This window comes from Dromaius novaehollandiae, chromosome 28 (genome assembly GCF_036370855.1).
Source record: "Dromaius novaehollandiae isolate bDroNov1 chromosome 28, bDroNov1.hap1, whole genome shotgun sequence".
Classification (NCBI taxonomy): Eukaryota; Metazoa; Chordata; class Aves; order Casuariiformes; family Dromaiidae; genus Dromaius; species Dromaius novaehollandiae.
Genome location: NC_088125.1, coordinates 4,016,665 through 4,033,523, shown reverse-complemented (window position 1 = coordinate 4,033,523; position 16,859 = coordinate 4,016,665). Strand labels below are relative to the sequence as shown.

General features: G+C 67.1%; 4 protein-coding genes across 5 annotated transcripts; 1 reads left to right on the top strand and 3 right to left on the bottom strand.

Annotated features, from left to right (window-relative positions):
- The first annotated feature begins 205 nt into the window (after positions 1-205).
- On the top strand, positions 206-6,161 carry DAZAP2 (DAZ associated protein 2). The gene is made up of 4 exons (XM_064498509.1): positions 206-361; positions 3,197-3,318; positions 3,798-4,040; positions 4,765-6,161. The coding sequence occupies exons 1-4, from the start codon at positions 349-351 to the stop codon at positions 4,891-4,893; spliced, it is 507 nt and encodes a 168-aa protein (XP_064354579.1). The 5' UTR covers positions 206-348; the 3' UTR covers positions 4,894-6,161.
- A 483-nt stretch (positions 6,162-6,644) lies between these two features.
- On the bottom strand, positions 6,645-9,111 carry SMAGP (small cell adhesion glycoprotein). 2 transcript variants are annotated; one of them, XM_064498510.1, is made up of 4 exons: positions 8,991-9,111; positions 7,356-7,442; positions 7,189-7,263; positions 6,645-7,094 (listed from the first exon to the last, which is right to left on the bottom strand). In XM_064498510.1, exons 1-4 carry the CDS (start codon positions 9,094-9,096, stop codon positions 6,922-6,924), a joined length of 441 nt encoding a protein of 146 aa, XP_064354580.1. In that variant the 5' UTR covers positions 9,097-9,111; the 3' UTR covers positions 6,645-6,921. The 2 variants fall into 2 exon arrangements, with proteins under 2 accessions (XP_064354580.1, XP_064354581.1); XM_064498511.1 differs by lacking the exon at positions 8,991-9,111 and adding an exon at positions 8,241-8,956.
- Positions 9,112-9,360: 249 nt separating this feature from the next.
- On the bottom strand, positions 9,361-14,107 carry BIN2 (bridging integrator 2). The gene is made up of 12 exons (XM_064498507.1): positions 13,722-14,107; positions 12,837-12,917; positions 12,705-12,759; positions 12,458-12,552; positions 12,273-12,368; positions 11,686-11,793; positions 11,529-11,614; positions 11,177-11,252; positions 10,612-10,694; positions 9,874-10,468; positions 9,627-9,701; positions 9,361-9,545 (listed from the first exon to the last, which is right to left on the bottom strand). Exons 1-12 carry the CDS (start codon positions 13,941-13,943, stop codon positions 9,462-9,464), a joined length of 1,656 nt encoding a protein of 551 aa, XP_064354577.1. The 5' UTR covers positions 13,944-14,107; the 3' UTR covers positions 9,361-9,461.
- Positions 14,108-14,329: 222 nt separating this feature from the next.
- Positions 14,330-16,843, bottom strand: CELA1 (chymotrypsin like elastase 1). Its single transcript, XM_026113947.2, has 8 exons — positions 16,718-16,843; positions 16,346-16,428; positions 16,153-16,253; positions 15,763-15,888; positions 15,512-15,648; positions 15,030-15,175; positions 14,795-14,944; positions 14,330-14,461 (listed from the first exon to the last, which is right to left on the bottom strand). Exons 1-8 carry the CDS (start codon positions 16,755-16,757, stop codon positions 14,444-14,446), a joined length of 801 nt encoding a protein of 266 aa, XP_025969732.2. The 5' UTR covers positions 16,758-16,843; the 3' UTR covers positions 14,330-14,443.
- Positions 16,844-16,859: the final 16 nt, after the last annotated feature.

Here is a 16,859-nt window from a genome sequence, read left to right as displayed (position 1 = left end):
AGGCCCCCGACGCCCTGTTTGGGGCCCCCCCGCTACCCCCGGCCCTGCCTGCAGCCCTCTCCCCTCAGCCCCAGGAGGCGGCGCTCCAGCGAAGCACCACCTGCTCCACTCGGGACCGGCGGCCCCTTTAAGCGCGCCGCCCCGCCCCCTCGTACGTGATGACGTAGCATCGCTGCGCCCGCTCGCGCTCCCGTCCCCCCCGCCCGCCCCCTCCCTCCCCCCGCGCGGGCCCTGCCCCCTCCCTCAGCGCCGCAGTGACAACAAGGAGGAAGCGCGCGGCGCGGGCAGAGCGGGAGCCGCCGCCGCCGCAGCGACAGCCAGCGCCGCCCCGTCCCGGCCGCCGCCGCCATGAACAGCAAAGGCAAGGCCGCGGCAGCGCGAGGCCCCGCCCCCTCCCCGCCGCGGGGGGCCCGCCGCGACGCGCCCCCCCCTTCCCCGGGCAGGCCCTCGCCTGCCCCCCCCACTTCCCCCCCCCCGTGGGGCGCGGCGCCTTTAAGGGCCGCGCCGCAGCGCGTGACGGAGCGGCCGGGCCGGGGGCGCGCGGGCGCCGCTCGGCCAATGGGAGCGGGGCGGGGGGGTGGGCGCGCGGGTCGCCATGGCGCCGCGCGCCTCGGCCCGGCCCTTAACCCTGTGGGTGCCGCGCGCCTCGGGCGGGGGAGGGGCCCCCCCGCGGGTGACGTGTGTGTGTGTGTGGGGGGGGACCCCCCGGTGACGTGTGTGGGGGGAGATCCCTGTTAGGTGTCAAGGGGGAGCTGCAGGGGGGGGACCCCCCCGGATGACGTAAGGGGGGCCCCATTTGACGTCAGGGGGGAGGGAGCTGGCGCAGGGGAACCCCCGTTGGCGTGGGGGACCCCCCGAATGACGTCAGGGGGGCCCCATTTGACGTCAGGGGGAGCTGGAGCGGGGCCCCCCCGGGTGACATAGGGGAGCCCCGGCGATGTGATGGGCCCCCAGTTGGGGTAGGGGGAGCAGGGGGGACCCCCGGGTGACATAGGGGCCCCCTTGATGACGTAGGATGGCCCCTGGGTGATGTAAGGGGCCCCCTTGCGGGTAGGGGGAGCCGGAGCATAGCAAGACCCCCCGGGTGACATCGGGGACCCCCTGGTGACATAGGATGACCCCTGGGTGACCTAAGGGAGACCCCACTACATGTCGGTGGGGAGCCGGAGCAAGGGGGACCCCCTGGGTGACATAAGATGACCCCTGGATGACGTAAGGGGCCCCCATTGGGGGGGACCTGAGCAGGGGGGACCCCCTGGGTGACATCGAGGACCCTCAGTGATGTAGGGGGACCTGAGCAGGGGGGACCCCCTGGGTGACATCGGGGACCCTCAATGATGTAGGGGGAGCTGAGCAGGGGGGACCCCCTGGGTGACATCGAGGACCCACAATGATGTAGGGGGAGCTGAGCAGGGGGGACCCCCTGGGTGACATCGGGGACCCTCAATGATGTAGGGGGACCTGAGCAGGGGGGACCCCCTGGGTGACATCGAGGACCCACAATGATGTAGGGGGAGCTGAGCAGGGGGGACCCCCTGGGTGACATTGGGGACCCTCAATGATGTAGGGGGACCTGAGCAAGGGGGACCCCCTGGGTGACATCGAGGACCCACAATGATGTAGGGGGAGCTGAGCAGGGGGGACCCCCTGGGTGACATCGGGGACCCTCAATGATGTAGGGGGACCTGAGCAGGGGGGACCCCCTGGGTGACATCGAGGACCCACAATGATGTAGGGGGAGCTGAGCAGGGGGGACCCCCTGGGTGACATCGAGGACCCACAATGATGTAGGGGGAACTGGCGCAGGGGGGACCCCCTGGGTGACATCGGGGACCCTCAATGATGTAGGGGGACCTGAGCGGGGGGGACCCCCTGGGTGACATAGGAACCCCCGGATGATGTAAGGGGCCCCCATGGGGTTTAGGGGCTGGAGAAGTGGGACACCCCCCCGGACAATGTGGCCCCCCCGGGTGACGGGGGGATCATTCTGGTGTGGGGGAGCCCGGTGGGATGCGGGGGACCCCCATAACGCAAGGTGCGACCCCTCCCTCGCCCCGGCACAGCGTAGGGGGTGGGTGAGCGGGGTGCCCCCCCCCCGGGGCACCGCTGCCTGCTCCAGCGGCCGGGCCTGACTCACGGTGCCGAGGCGCCTTCCAAGTCTCACCCAGTTCCTGCGAGAGCCCCGAGACGTCGGCGGGGGAGCGCGGCCGGCCAGCGGCACAGCGAACCTCCCCGCGCGGGTCCTGCCTCCGCGCCGGGCGCACGCACGGCTCTGCTTCCCCCCCCAACTCCGCTTCCCCCCCCCCCCAAACCACCGTGCGGCGGGGGGAGACGAACCGCTCCGGAGCTGGGACTGTAGCACCAGTTGCTCTCCCAACCTCGGGATGTGACAGAGCAATTAATGCCATTTCCTCGCATCTTCCCCTAAAGATCAGCTCTGTTTTGAAGCCGCTCGGGGCGGCACGGGAAAAACACGTCACCGAGGGGCAGCACCGATCTGTGTTCTGCTCCCGCTCCAAAGGCCCGGCGGCGGCAGGTGTTGCCTCTGCCTCGGCCCCGCTTTGTTTTGCTTGCGGCGCAAAGCGTGCGGCGCCCTTTCTCTTTGGTACAAACCAAACACGGCGCTCGCTTTCTCGGGATGGGAGGCAGATGGAGCGACAGTCTTGGATTATGAAATGTTAAGACCGCTAGCAGATGCTCCCTGGAAGTCGCGCTGGTGGCTTCAAATAGAAACCAAAGCTCCTGGCAGCGGCAGCGTTCCTGCACCACCCCACTTCCGAGGCTGCAAGTCAGCCGGAGAATTTGCAAGCCGGAGCGCCGGCTCCGAACAGCGCGGTTGGGCCGGCTTCCTCCGCCAGCCCCCTGCCTTTGCCTTTTCCCGGAAGGGATTTCAACTCTCCGTTTGGCTTTTGGCCCCGACTGAAATCTCGCCGGGCTTTGCTGCGCGCGACCCGGCGGACTGCTGGCAGAGTCCTCTGGGCGGCCCTGGCGCGGTGGGGACGGGTGGGTGGATCCCGCCGGCGGCTGCGGAAGTGCAGGCAATGCCGCTAATTAATTGTGTGCAGACGCTCCTGCATCTGTTACTCGCTTCTGCTGACGCGATGATTAAAAAGAGGGGCTTTCCGCAAACTCGGCAGCTCCCTGCCCCGCTCCGCCGCGGTTTCCGACTCTGCCTGAGGTCTCTCCTTTCTCGCAGGACAATATCCCACCCAGCCCTCCTACCCGGTCCAGTCGCCGGGCAATCCTCCCGTGTACCCGCAGACTCTGCCCCTTCCGCAGCCGCCGCCGTACACAGACGCGCCTCCTGCTTATTCCGAGGTAGGCGGGAGCCTTCTCCGGGGGGTTTGTTTTATGCTGGGGCCCCTCCGAAATAGAAAATCCTTGAATAGGTTTTTAGCTGCAGGGTTGTTTTTTTTTTTAAGCTGTAAGACTTGTTTGCTGTTCATGTCACTGGGCAGCAGTCGGTCCCCAAATTCTCTCATAAGAGACCTGAATCATGGACGTGAAGTGGCACACGCTGTTCAAAGCTTCCCCTTCAGTTAGGGTGATAAATTTAGCCAACCTGTAGGTTTAAAATACATCTAAGTTAACATCTCATAGTTGGATTCTTGCAGACAGTGGGGGGAAAACTCTCCAAGTAGCAACAGTGGGAAAAACGTCCTTTCAGGGTACACAAAATTAAACATTCGGGAAAGGGGAGTCCTTTGTGCAGTCTCTCTCAGTGCTCGCGCTTTGAAAGCAAGCCTGGGTGAATAAATGGGTGTCTCTAAACTTGTTTGCATTGGTTTTTTTTCCAGCTTTATCGTCCCAGCTTTGTGCCTCTGGGGGCTGCCACCGTACCCACGATGTCTGCGGCGTATCCGGGCGCTTCGGTGTTCCTGCCCATGGCCCAGTCGGTGGCCATGGGCCCGATCGGCTCTTCGGTCCCCATGGCGTATTACCCCGTGGGACCCGTTTACCCTCCGGGCTCCACAGTCCTCGTCGAAGGCGGCTTTGATGCCGGAGCGAGGTTTGGGGCTGGTGGAACAGCCAGTATCCCTGTAAGTATAAGCGTATCCTCAGAGCCCCGCGTGCTTCCGTTTTAGAGGTTCACAGACAGTAGTGGGGAGGAAACATGCCCTGATTTCTGAGCAAAACATATTTCGTACCTGACCGGTCATTTGGGAGCTCAGTGGCTACTTACACGTTGCAAGAGAGATGTTGAGTTTCTGCTGCCTCTGCGCTGTTGCATCTCTCAGCGGAGAGTGGCCAGCCTACGGCTCCGGAGCCGCACGTGCTCTCAGGGGGCTCTGGCTTGCGGCAAAACTGTCCCGTGGCCAACGCTAGCCCCACTTTGGCCTGGGGGCCGTGGTGTAACGTGCTTCGGTGGGACGCAAGCCACGGGGCTGCTAAGCGCCCCGGCTTTCCCTTGCCCCGCGGGCGAACCTGGCCTTGCTCCGGGCTGCGGTGGAGCTGCAGGAGGTTCCTGCGCCCCTGGACTTCCTGCCTGTGGCTCGTGGCCACGCAGAGATTTCGTTCCCCAGCTCGCAGGCAGAAAGCCAGGATGGCTGCGTCCTTCATGGGCCGCGGGCTCTGAAAAGAGAGGGCAGGGAAGAGGAACCGAGCATTTCTCATCCACTTTTACTGCTCATTTTGCTCGGTAGCGAGAGCCGGGTACCGGGCTGTGGACGCGGAGGTTTCTTGTTTGCTGTAACGCCAGGCGGATGTTGCGGCGGGCCGAGCTCCCGGCGTGGCGCGGCCTCATCATCCTTCTCTGTCTTCCAGCCCCCCCCTCCTGGCTGCCCCCCCAACGCCGCCCAGCTGGCCGTCATGCAGGGAGCCAACGTCCTGGTGACGCAACGGAAGGGAAACTTCTTCCTGGGCGGCTCAGATGGCGGCTACACTATCTGGTGAAGAAGGCAGGGGAGGGGGGAGAGGGGGGGCTACATTTGTGTAAGGAAAGACATCACATACTGTCAGCACTTCTCACAACGTAACTGCTTTAGTCCATATTAACCTGAAGTTGCAGATGAGACGCACGGCCGTGAGGTGTCTTCCTGGTCTGGCGCCAGCCCTTCAGGCACTTTAAAGCAAAACCAGAAACCCTGCAATGAGAGCGGTGCCTCTGCTAAAGGGGGAGGGAGAGTAATTCAGGAGATGAATGCGAGCTGAGCAGCCCTGCCTCTTCCTTTCATTTCACTGGAGTGATTCTGCAGCACTGTCTCGGCTTTTATTGATCGGCTACCTATACACTGGCTTTGGGGAGGGCGGGGGAGCGAATCCGGTTTCCAGCGCAGCTCCTGCTCTTCGAGCTCGTATTTGTTCGCTGCCTGCCAGTCGGACGGAGAGCCTCGAGAACGCCTGGGTTTCCCCTTCCGCGGAAGCGAAGGTGCTGGTAGAGAGCCAGGCCGCCTCGCTTCCCGGGGGCCGCGCAGCAGCGAGGCCCCGCGGCGCTTTCCTTCCTGACCTCACTCTCGAGCGGGTCCCTCGAAGCGCTCTCCGTGCTCACATTCGTCCTCCGTTTTCCTCCAGGAAGGTATGCAGCTAGCGTGTATCATGGGATTTTTTTTATACACTCCAAGTAATCTTGGATTTCTTTGCACATTAGATCTAATCAAAGCCATGCTTTGGTGCCAGAAACACAATGCAACTCATGTTTGAACATTTCATTAAATGCTAACTAGGCTTTTAGAACGATGCTTAATAAACCAACTATTTTTTTTTAAACTCAACCTGGTGTCTTGACACCAAAACTCCTTAAGGCTGTTGTTCAAACAGAGAGGCTGGTTACCATCTGCACAAGGGTGTGTAGCAACCGTCGATCAACACACAAATTAGCTTGGTTAATGGATTGTTTTATGAACGCATACTTCAAAAATGACTTGGGTATAATGAAGTCTTATTAGGGTTAAGAAGAATATTTCAGGGATCCTCAATGTTTTGGGTTTTTTTTTCTTTTTTTGTTTTATGAAGAAAAATATCAGATTCAAATATATTTTATCTTGAGGTTTCAGTTTAATCTAAATCTGTGTCTTGTATATGTTGTGTTTAACCATACAACTGACTGTTATGAAAGTTCAGCATTACGTCTCTCTCTGTATACACTGTGGTGCACTTAACTTGTGGATTTTTTTATACTAAAAAAAAAGTAGAATAAAGACTATTTTGAAAATTTGAATAAAGTAGCAAATTTGCATTAGACCTCAAATAAACCCCCTTGGCTCCTTGCCCAGTGCAAGCCTTAGGGTTGCTTCACTTATTTCCTCCTTACTGCAGGTTCGCAAACTTCCTCCTTCCATTTTGTCGCTTTTGATTTGAAGGAGGAACCATCCCGGCGACGGGCCGAGGAGGGAGGGCGCGAGCCGCTGGCGCCAGAGCAGGGGAAGGTGGAGGGGAAACGCGGCACCGGGAGCAGCAGCCCTGGCGGGGCGGCACGGCTCTGCCGCCGATGCCCGCGTCCTCCGAGGCCGGGGGCCTTTGGGGACAGGGACACGCTGCGTCCGTAGGACGGGATTCTGCAACTCGCAGGATCGCTCAGCCTATTTTACACGCACGCATAACCTTCCCCTGCCAAATCAGCCAGGCTAATTACCCAACCCCTAAATGCTGAGCGGCCTAACTTAAGCGTTTGGCGAGATATGGAAAAACAACAGCAACTCTTTGAATATTCATCACGGACTTGTATTGGAAAGCACCGGAGGGAGCAGCCGCGGCGGGCGCAAGCACCGCGGGAGCAGCCCCAGCGCAGCCGTGCCGCTCGCCCTCCCCGCCGAGCCGGGGGCGCGACGGGCGAAGCCGCGGCGGGCGTCTTCATTTCCTGCAGCGGCTGGCTTAATAAATTAAAAGGGGAAAAGAGGCTTCTAGATCCCAGAGTCGAGGAGGCTGAGGCCGCTCGGCCTCGGGCCTGAGCGCAGCCGGGAGGCGCGTGCCGGGCCCGGGGCGCTAGATGAAATACTCTGCTTTCTCCCCGGGCGAGGCGTCCTCCATCTGCACGGAGACGTCGCCCTCCGCCGCCGGCCGCTCGTAGGTGAGGTAGCTGCCCTTGTTCTTGTACAGGTAGACGACGATCACCACCAGCACCGTCAGCAGGGTGACGAACACCAGCGCGATGACGACTGCCGGGGGCGAGAGGCGCGGGGTTAGCCCCGCACGGCCCGTCCCCGTCCCCGTCCCCGTCCCCACCGGGTGCCACCGCGACGCGAGTCCTACCGGCGATGACGACGGTGTTGGCCTCCTCGGGCAGCGGCGGGGCGTCCGCCTTGCGCAGCAGCGGGGTGGTCGGCTCTGCCGGTGGCACCGGGGAGGGAGAGAGGAGAGCGTGAGCCGGGCCGGCGCCGGCCGGGCTTCCCCAGCCCCAGCACCGGCCGCCTCCGTACCTGCCGCCCGCGGGGGCTGCGCGCCTTCCATGGCATCGGCCGCGCGGCGCCGGGTCCTGCCGGCCGAGCTCCCGGCGTCTTGCAGCGCTACCGAGGAAGGGGCTGATTTACCGGCGTCCCGCGGCAGCCGACCGCTCCGACGCCGCGGGGATGGAGCCGGGATGCACCGCGGCCGAGCGCATCCCGCGGCACCGGGCGCGCTTCGCCGGCTTTGCGGGAGCCCCGGCGGCCCTGCGGGCAGGCGCCGCTAGATGTCAGGAGCAAATAAATTTTGCAAAGCGCAAATCTTTGGGCTGCGGGCGGAAGCGGGGCCCGGCCGCGTGCGGGCCCGGCCTTGCCGCTGTCTTCCGACGGCCGGAGCCCTGCTCGACCCGCCGGCACCGCCGCACGCCCTGGGTTTTGTTATAAAAAAAAAATCAAGGCTCGTTTTCAGCGTTGCAGCGGCGATGCCGTCTCGCCCCGCGGACTCGGGGCGCTTTAGGGCAGGGCTTGCTCAGCCCGTGCTTGCAAAACACCCCCGCCAGAGCCCTGCGTGCGAGCGGCCGGGCCGGCAGCACCACGGGAATAAAACCTCCCCTTTTCCCAGCAGCGGGTCTGGGTCCAGGGCGACGAGCAAAGCCCCGCGCTGCCAAAAGCTGCAAAAAAATTGCAGGGCTGCAAGTAGGGAGCCGCGGGCTGCTCCTTCGCTCGAGCTCAGGCCGGGCAACCGCCCAACGCCGGCACGTCGCTCCCGGCTCCGCTGCAAACCTGCCCGAGCCCAGCGGTGAGGACGGAGCTTCCAAGCCCGGAGCAGGAACCGCCATCGTGTCCAGGCGGGAGTTTTGCTTTAGCTCCTCGGCCCGGCATCAGACCCCGCGCTGCCGCCAACGCCAAGCGCCCTCGTACCTGCAGCACCCGCGACCGCGGCCCCCGGGGCTCCCGCCGCGTTTCGGGCCGGAGCCGGGCTCGGAGGGCGACTTCCTTCCCAATTCAAAGACCACCAAAGCGCGAGGCCCCGCGGCGGGCGGCCCGGCAAGGGCGGCACTCGGCAAGCCCGGGCGCTTCCCACGCTCCCGCCGGGCGGGCGCAAACCGGAGCGACGGCGGCGGGAGCCGGTGCGCGGGGCCTCGCCGGGCTGCTCCGCACGGGCTCACGGCTCCGTGACTCACCGCCCCGGCACGCGCGACGCTTACGAAGCTCCATGTGTTTTTCGAGCGACGCAGAAGTTGCAAAAAATAAAATAATTAAAAAAACCCAAATCTTCCTCATTTTTGTCCTCCGGCCAGCGCGGGGGATTGCTCAAGAGCCGTTCCCACGGCGGGGGCCTCCCGTCTCCACCGCCCGCCCGAGCCGCCCGGCTCCCCCGGGCACCGCGGGCCGCTGCGGAGCGGCCCCGGCGCCGGGAGGGGCGGGAGGCCGCCGCTCGCCCCGGCTTCGCCGTCGCGTCCCGCCGCCTCCGGTCCGGTCCCGTCCCGCGGGGCCGCCCGGGCATCGCTCGCTGCCGCCGCCGGGCTCGGGCTGCCGTTTCCCCCCCGCGCCGGGGAACCTCCGGCTCCGGTTTTCCCGGCTCCGGTTTTCCCCGCCGCACCGATCCCGAACCCGAACCCGAACCCGGACCCGGACCCGGGCCCGGGCCCGGGCCCGGACCGGCCTCACCTGCGGCGGCGGCGGCCCCGGCGCGGCTCCGCGGCGGCTCCCGGCGGGGCGGGGGGGGCGGTGCGGGCGGGGCCCTTCCTGCCTCACCTTTCCAGTTCTGCCCCATGGCAGCGGCCGGCGCCGCGCTGCCTCCCCGTTAACCCCTTGCTGGCGAGGCGGAGCCGCCGAGGCCGCCGAGCCCCCCCGCGCCCCCCCGCGCCCCCCCCGGGCTCCGTTCCGACGCGGCTTCGCCTTGCCGGGCCCGAGCGCTGGCCCGGAGCCGCCCGACGCCGCTTTCGGCCTCGCAAACCCTCCGCTTTTGGGTGCAGGAGTTGGGCGTCCGCCTGCCCGGCGCGTCCCCCCGCGCTCGCCCTCAATTTTGGGCAACGGCTTGCGCCGGCCGCCTTTATTTCAGCGTGCGGAGGGTGCAAAGCGGCCGCGGTTGCGCTGCGGGGAGTTATCCGCGCCCGGCTCCGTGACGCCCCGCCGGGCTCAGGCGGGTCCGAGGGGCTCGGCGACGTCCCCGGCGTCCCCAGGCTCCCGGCTGCCGTCCGGCGCCCCGGCGGCATCGCGCTCCTGCAAGGGCGAGAGCTCGGTCAGGCCGGTGCCGGCCGCAGCTTCGGCCTCGCGCCGGGCTCTTCCTCGCCGCGGTCCCACCTGGGGGTCGGCGCGGGGACCGTCGTCCCCGGAGCTGCCGCTCGGCTCCTCGTCGGGGGCAGCGTCCAGGCCCACCTGAAACCGAGGGATCATTTGCAAGGAGGGGGAAAAATCACTGCACGGCACTGAGAAAATCACGGCGCAAACGGCCGCTCGCCGGGGCCGGCCGAGCTCGGCACGCCGCATCCCGGTGCCGGCAGCTCCCCGAGCATCGCCTCGGCCCCGCCGCCCTCCCGGCGCCTCTCACCTGCGTCCTCGCCGATTTTGGGGAGAGGTCGAACTCCTCCAGGCTCTCCCCGGAGTCGCTGGGCTCCTCGGCTGGAGTCGGCAACGGCGGCGTCTCTCCCGGCGCGGCGGCCGCTTCCCTGGGCTCCGGCTCGACGCCGTCGTCGTCCCGCTCGGGGCTCTGCCCGCTGCCTCCCGCCGCCTTGGCCAGCGCCTCGGACAGGATCAGCTCCGCCAGCGACGTGGCGACGTCCTCGGTGCCTCCCGTGGGCTCCGCGTCGCCGGCGCCCGGCTCTCCCGGCTCTCCCGGCTCTCCCGGCTCTCCCGGCTCTCCCGGCCCGGCTTCGGCGAGCGCCGTGGGCTCCGGCTCTCCCGGCCCGGCTTCGGTGAGCGCCGTGGGCTTCGGCTCTCCCGGCCCATTGGAGACGGCCTCGCCGCCGCCCGAGGAGGATGAGGAGGAGGAGGAGGAAGAGGAGGCTGCTGGCGGCTCCGCTGCTGCGGGAGGCTCCGGCTCCGGCTGTGCGGCTGCGGGGGAGACGGGCGGCTCGGCCGGCCCCGGGCAGGGGAAGGCGGCCGGGGGGCTCACGGGCGAGGAGATGAGCAGCGAGCGGCGGTTGCTGCGCGGGGAGGACGGCGGGGTCGGCGGTGCCGTGGGTCCCGGCACCCACACGCTGCGGCCGGCTCGGCCCCCGGAGCCCCCGGCAGCTCCGGCTCGGTCCCCGGCAGCTCCGGCTCGGCCTGGCCCCGCGCCGCCCCTCACCTGGGGACGCCCTTGACGATGAAGACTTTGCTGGAGTGCTGCTTGTCCAGTTTGCTCATCACCTCGTAGAGGTCGTGGTTCAGCTGGAAAACGGGAAAAATTGGGAAAAAAACAACCAAACCACCATTCGGAGCAGCCGCTGGCAGCAGAGCCGAGCCGGAGGGGCGAATTCCCGGCACCGGCTGCGCACGTGCACCTCCTTCGCTCCCATTTTTTCCTCTTTTCTCCCCATTCCCAGCCTCCAGCGGGAGAGCGTGCGCTGGGGCCGGGCAGGTTTAGGTTAAAAACAAGGTTCATCCGCAGCCGGAAAGCTGCCGCGCTCCGGGGCGAGGAAATCCCTTCTCCCATCCTTCCTGCCGCCGGCGCCGCCAGGGCGCTTTGCTCGCCCGGGCAGCGGGAAAACCCGCGGAAAGACCCCATTCCCGGTCCCCTGCGGCGGAGCCGCTGCACGACCGAGCCTCGGGAAGCTTTCCGGGGAGTTTTCCCGGCTCGGAAAGCTCGCGGGTGGCAGCGGCGCGGCGGTGGTGGTCCCCGTCCCGGGCGGCCGGCGCCGCTTTGCCCTCACCTTGCTCATCTCCTTGTAGAAGACGTCGCGGAGGTTGGAGATGTTCTGGAAGACGGTCACGTAGCAGGCGACGCGGCTGCGGGCGGGGAGGCGGAGCGGTGCTGCACGGCGGCCCCCGGCCCGGCTCCGCGGCTGGCACCCCCCGACCCCCCGGCCCCGCTCCCCGCAAACGCGCCGTGACGCTTGGGGGGTTACTTTTGCAAGGGAGCTGCTCGCGTTTTTTTGGCAAAAGCCTGTTTTTTTCCCCGGGCCGCGAGGCGGCACCGGGATTCGTGATTTGGGATTGGGGATTCGGGAGCGGCGGGCGGGCGGGCGGCTCCTCCCCGGGGCTCGGCGCGAGCCGGGACGTTACCTGCCGTAGAGCACGGGCAGCTCCTCGCGCAGCTCCCGGTTGAGCTCCTCGAAGACGCTCTGGGCTCTGTTGAACTCCTCCTCCGCCTGCGGGGCGGACGGGGCCCGTGGGGCTGGCGGCGGCGCGGGGCCGGGCGCCGGCGTCCCCGAGCCTTTACCTTGGCGATCTTGGCCTCGTCCTTCTTCTTGGCGCTCTGCAGGGCCTCGAGGTGATGCCGGGCGCTGTCGTAGTCCACCAGCTTGCGGCCGCGCTTGGCCATGCGCTCCTGCGCGGGGCGAGCCGGCTGCCGAGGGGCCGCGCGGCGCCGGGACCGGCCCCCGGCCACCGCAGGGACCGGCCACCGCGGGGACCGGCCCCGGCCACCACGGGAACCGGCCACCATGGGAACCGGCCACCGCGGGAACCAGCTGCCATGCAAACCAGCCCCTGGCCACCATGGGACCTGGCCACTGGCCACCATAGGAACCGGCCACCATGGGGACTGGCCCCTGGCCACCATGGGAACTGGACCACTATGGGACGTGGTCAAAGGCTACTGTTGGACCTGGCCACCATGGGAACTTGGCCACCGTGGGACCCGGCCACTGGCCACCATAGGACCTGGCCACCGTGGGAACCAGCCCCTGGCTGCCATGGGACCGGGCCACCACAGGACCTGGTCACTGGCCACCGTTGGACCTGGCCACCACGGGAACTCGGCCACCGTGGGACCCGGTCACTGGCCACCACAGGACCCGGCGGTACCTTGATCTCGCCGAACTGGGCCAGGTAGTTCTCCATGAGCCGCACCGCCTGGTCGTCCAGCTTCGCCTCGTAGTCGTCCCACAGCAGGTCGTTGCTCTGGGGGGGGGGAGAGGGGGGAAACAGGGTCGGCGGGGCCCGGCCACGCCGGTGGGTGCCCAAGGAGGGGGGTCACGGGGGGGTCTCACAGCCGCAATGGCTCCCAGCTCCTCGTGCCCGTCCCACTCGGCGCTGTAGATCTCCTGCAGCGTCTCGGCCACCTTCCGAGAGCTCTCGTGCATCACTGTGGAGGGGGGAGACGGCGCCGGGCGCCCGCTCGGAGGGTGCAAAAATGCAGAAAACGCTGCAAATTCGGTTCTCCGAGCTGGGAAAACCCAATAAAACCCGTTTTGCCGGCGCAGCCCGGGATGCCGCGCCGGGCAGGTGGCCCCGCACCTTTCACGGCGCCGAGGAAAGCCTTGAGGTCCTTGTAGAGCTTGTGGCCTTCGCTCTGCAAAGCAAAGCGAGGTGGGGGCTCAGCGCGGTGCCGGGCGCCCGGCCCCCCCGGTGCCCCCCCCCCGGCCCCACCTGCTGCTGCTGGAAGTTGTAGGCGCTTTGCTCAAACTGCTCGTCTTTGGTCTCCACCGTTTTGCCCAGTTTCTGCAAAACCTGGCGGCAAAGGGGGGGAGGAGGGTGTGAGCAGGCAGCGGCGGGTGCTGGGGCGCTTTGGGCGAGCCGAACCCCGCGGCACCCATGGGTGCTGGTGGGTGTCAGGGATGCACCCGCCCGCCTTATCCCCGGGAAGCAGCCGGGGCCGATACGGCCACGGAAAAGCCGAATTTAGCACGGAGCCGCGGCCGGGGGAGCGCGGGAGAAAGCCGCCCGCGGGGCCGGGTTGTGCCCCCCCGGCCGCCCTCCCTGCCGGCTCTTTCGGGGGGCGAGAAACGCAGTGAACCCCCCCCCGGGGCTGCCCCAAAACGGCGGCAAATCGCCCCGTTTCCACCCGCTTCCGGCCTCCTTCCCCCTCGCTTCCTGCAGCGCCGCTGGCACCGCGGGCGGCTCCGGGCCCCTCCGCCCGCCCAGCCCGTTTTGGGGGCAGAAAGGGGCTTTGAGAGCGCCGCGGGACTGGGGGGGAATCGGTCTCGGTGCCTCGAGGAAACGGCCGACGGGGCCCGGCGGGGTGCACGGGGGTGTGTGCACACGCGGGAGCGTGCACGGGGTCTGTGCACGGGGGTCCACGCACGGGGTCTGTACACGGGGTCCATGCACGGGGGTCCACGCACGGGGGTCCATGCACAGGGTCCGTGCATGCACGGTGATGCCCCGGCAGCCCCCTGCCCCCCGAGAGCACCCGCTTCTGCAAAGCTCCCGCCTTGCCGACGCCTCCCCGCCGGCGGCCCCCGCTCCTCCCGCCGCGGAAACAACGCGGCGAACGGGCGCAGCGGGGCGCGGGGGGCCGGGGCGACGCCGTACCTTCTCCTGCGCCCGGCTGAGGCGCTTCTGGACCTGCTTGGCGAAGAGCCCAGCGCCGCCGCTCTTGCCCTCGGCCATGGCTGCAGCTCGCTGCCCCGGGGCCGCCGCGGCGTCGCGGCTCGCTTTTCTTTTTTTTTTATTTTGCGCTCGGCAGCAACTTGCGGTTTTACGTTTTCTGCCGGAGGAAGTTCGACGCGAGGCAGCCGGCGCCGGGGGCCGCATCCGCCGCGCGCCCGGGTGCTGCCGTGCCCGCGGTGCCGCCCGGGCCCAAGAGGGGCCATTTCCAGCCGAAACGGCGCCAGGGGAGCGCGATTCTTCGCCGTTTTGCCCAACACCGCGTTGCAGCACCCGAAGGCGCAGGGAGAGGCCTCGACATCCCACCCGCGAGCCCCCGTTGCAGATGCATCATGCAAAGGGGTGCAAAGGCGCTGAGCGCTGCTGGCTTTGTGCAACCATCTCCCAAACGCCGGCGGGAGCCGGGAGCCGGCCGGGGACGCGCTCAGAGGTGCCCGAGAGCGGGGATGTGCCGAACGCGCTCGTACGGCCCAAAAACCCAGGGAAAGCACCCAAAAGGCGCCGGCGCGAGAGCGAGGGACCAGCCCGGGTGCGCCAGGGAACACGATTTATTGGCACCGAAGACGAGTCCAAAGGCCGCGGCAGGGCTGCGACGCCCGAGCAGGGCCATCGTTGCTGCTGCCGTTGCCGCCGCTGCCCGCGGCTGCTCAGTTTTGGGCGATCACCTGCAGGGAGGAGAAACGGCGGCCGTGAGCTTCTGGGCTAATAACGACGATTTTGGGTCCCAGCCCCCAAACTCGGAGACGTGGCGACCGGCGGGAATCGCCGTTTCCATCCCGCTGCCCCCAAACGTCGCTTTTCTCGCGCTCTCCCGGTGCTGCCAACTCCCGGCCGTGCAGGCGGGACGTGCACCGAGTTCCCGAGTCCTCTGCCGGGGTGGCCAGCACCGGGCCCTGGGCGGTTGCCCATTTTTCCGCTTTTGGGGCTCGAAGCAGAGCGAGGGGGGAGCAGCCCGGGGGGGGAGCGAGCCGAAGCCCCGCGCAGCGGCGGCCGCTTACGCTGTTGATCCAGGAGTTGTAGGCGGAGACGCGGGTGAAGACGGTGGGCTTCCTCAGCACGTTGCAGCCCAGGCTGGAGACGAAGCTGGTGATGCCGTGGACTTGGTAGACGCCGTTGACGGCGCAGTTCAGGGGGCCGCCCGAGTCGCCCTGCGCCGGGACGGGAGAGGGGACGCCGCCGTCAGCGGAGGCCGCCGGGGCCGGGGAGGGGGGGGACGCCGGGGGGGGGCTGTACCTGGCAGCCGGAGCGGACACCGTCGCCGCCGGCGCACACCATGGTGCTCTTGACGGTGGAGCCCCAGTAAGAGGAGCTGGAGCAGGTCTGGTAGCTCACGACGGGCAGGTACGCCTGGAGCAGGACGCTCGAGAGCTGCCCGTTGGCTGCGCCCCGAAGAGCGGCCGTCAGCGCGGGGCGGCCGGTCTGGGTGCGACCCGAGCCCTGCCCAAAATCCACCGCAAGGAGCGGCAGAAACATCCGCTACCCAGAAACCCCCCCAAACCGTGGCAGAGCCTGGACCGAACCCTGCGTGCAGCACGGTGCATCCCTGCGTTTCGCCTCCCAGCATCCCGAAGGCTTTAAAAGTCATCCAAGAAGCTGGAAGCTTCCCACGCTAAAGCCCTCGAGATTTGCAGGCCAACGAGGGCGTGGGCATCCCCGGCGGCGGAAACCCACGGCAAAGCCGCGCCGCCCCGCGTCCCGCCGCCCGCGGCACCTACTGCGGGTGAGGCCCCAGCCGGTGATGTAGCAGGGGTAGTTGTTGGCCAGGACGGTCCCCGCCTGGGGCAGCACCGCCAGCTGCACGTAGCTGTTGAGGGTGACGCTGCCGGAGAGCCGGAGCAGGGCGATGTCGTAGCTGCGGGAGGGAAGGCGACGGGGCTTCGCGAGGATGCCGCCGGCGCGGGAGGGGACGGGGGGCGGCGCGGGACCCCGGACCCCCCCCCGGCTTCAGCCCCCGCCGCCCCGTTACCCCGCGGCGACGTTGTTGCTGTTCCAGGAGGGGTGGATGATGATCTTGCTGACGGTGAAGATCTGCTCGGTGCCCTCGCTCTGGTCGATGTTGTGGTCGCCAGCAACCACGCGGAAGCTCAGGTTACTGCGGAGGAGGAGGAAGAGCGCGGCCTGAAGCCCTTCGGCGTCGGGGGCGAGTTATCATCCCCGGGAATAAGTTAACAGGGGAAAAATCAATGCGACAACGAGCTGAGCCCAGGGAAGGCTCCTGCAACCCGTTAGCAGAGGGTCTGCAAAGGCCTTAAACCAGCGTTCCCGGCTGGGATTTCTCTTGGGAAAAGGCTTTTGGCGTTTCTGCTCCCGGCGAGGGAAAGCGGGGGGTGCTTTGTGCCCCCCCGGTCCCACCGACCTGTCGACGCAGTGAGCCGCCGTCATCACCCAGTTCTGCCGGATGAGGGACCCGCCGCAGGTGTGGTACCAGCTCCCGCTGTAGTAATACTGCAGGGAGATCTGGGGGGACACGCGGGGGACACGGTCCGTCACGGGGGGACACGGCCCGTCGCCCCGTCCGGGTTTCCCCGCGGAAAAGCCCCGGCACCCACCTGCGACGGCCACGCGTGCGCCTGCGCTTGGCTGCCGCCGACCACCCGCTGCACCCCGTCCGGCAGCTGCTCCGAGCAGCGTCCTGCGGGAGAGAGGGAGGCGAGAGGGCTCGGCGCTGCCGGGAGAAATCCCGCAGGGATGGACTCGCCCGCGTGCACGTCCCCAGCAACCAAAAGCAATAAGAAAAAAAGCAAAAAAATATATTGAATTGAATAAATTGCAACTAGGTTCAGCAGCTAAGGAGCGCAGTGGCTTGGAAACCAGCTCCAAAAAGCCTCAAATCCCTGCGCCAGCCCATGGGAATGGCTGGAGGAGCCCGTTCATCCCGGCTTCGCTCCGGCTCCGAGCTTCCCGGCCCCGCCAGCGCTCACCGCAGAGAGCAAGGGTGGCCAGGAGCAGCAGCTGCAGCATGGTGCCGGGTCGTGTCGCCTCTTTGCCGGTGGCTGGGGCCCATCGCCGGCGGCGGCCGGGCTTTAAAGAGGACGGGGAAGGCGGGATGGGAAGAAGAGCAGC

Bases quoted from the DNA above. Each gene is read 5' to 3' on its own strand.
- DAZAP2 (XM_064498509.1), top strand. The intron at 3,319-3,797 runs GTAGGCGGGAGC...TTTTTTTTCCAG, and splicing joins CGCCTCCTGCTTATTCCGAG to CTTTATCGTCCCAGCTTTGT. The intron at 4,041-4,764 runs GTAAGTATAAGC...TCTGTCTTCCAG, and splicing joins GTGGAACAGCCAGTATCCCT to CCCCCCCCTCCTGGCTGCCC.
- SMAGP (XM_064498510.1), bottom strand. From the start codon at position 9,096: ATGGGGCAGAACTGGAAAGGTGAGGCAGGAAGGGCCCCGCCCGCACCG. The intron at 7,264-7,355 runs GTACGGAGGCGG...TGCCACCGGCAG, and splicing joins GCAGCCCCCGCGGGCGGCAG to AGCCGACCACCCCGCTGCTG. The intron at 7,095-7,188 runs GTAGGACTCGCG...CGCCCCCGGCAG, and splicing joins CAACACCGTCGTCATCGCCG to TCGTCATCGCGCTGGTGTTC.
- BIN2 (XM_064498507.1), bottom strand. From the start codon at position 13,943: ATGCGGCCCCCGGCGCCGGCTGCCTCGCGTCGAACTTCCTCCGGCAGA. The intron at 12,760-12,836 runs GTGGGGCCGGGG...TTTGCTTTGCAG, and splicing joins ACAACTTCCAGCAGCAGCAG to AGCGAAGGCCACAAGCTCTA. The intron at 12,369-12,457 runs GTGAGACCCCCC...CCCCCCCCCCAG, and splicing joins AGCTGGGAGCCATTGCGGCT to AGCAACGACCTGCTGTGGGA.
- CELA1 (XM_026113947.2), bottom strand. From the start codon at position 16,757: ATGCTGCAGCTGCTGCTCCTGGCCACCCTTGCTCTCTGCG. The intron at 16,429-16,717 runs GTGAGCGCTGGC...TCTCTCCCGCAG, and splicing joins GGCCACCCTTGCTCTCTGCG to GACGCTGCTCGGAGCAGCTG. The intron at 16,254-16,345 runs GTGGGTGCCGGG...GTGTCCCCCCAG, and splicing joins CGCACGCGTGGCCGTCGCAG to ATCTCCCTGCAGTATTACTA.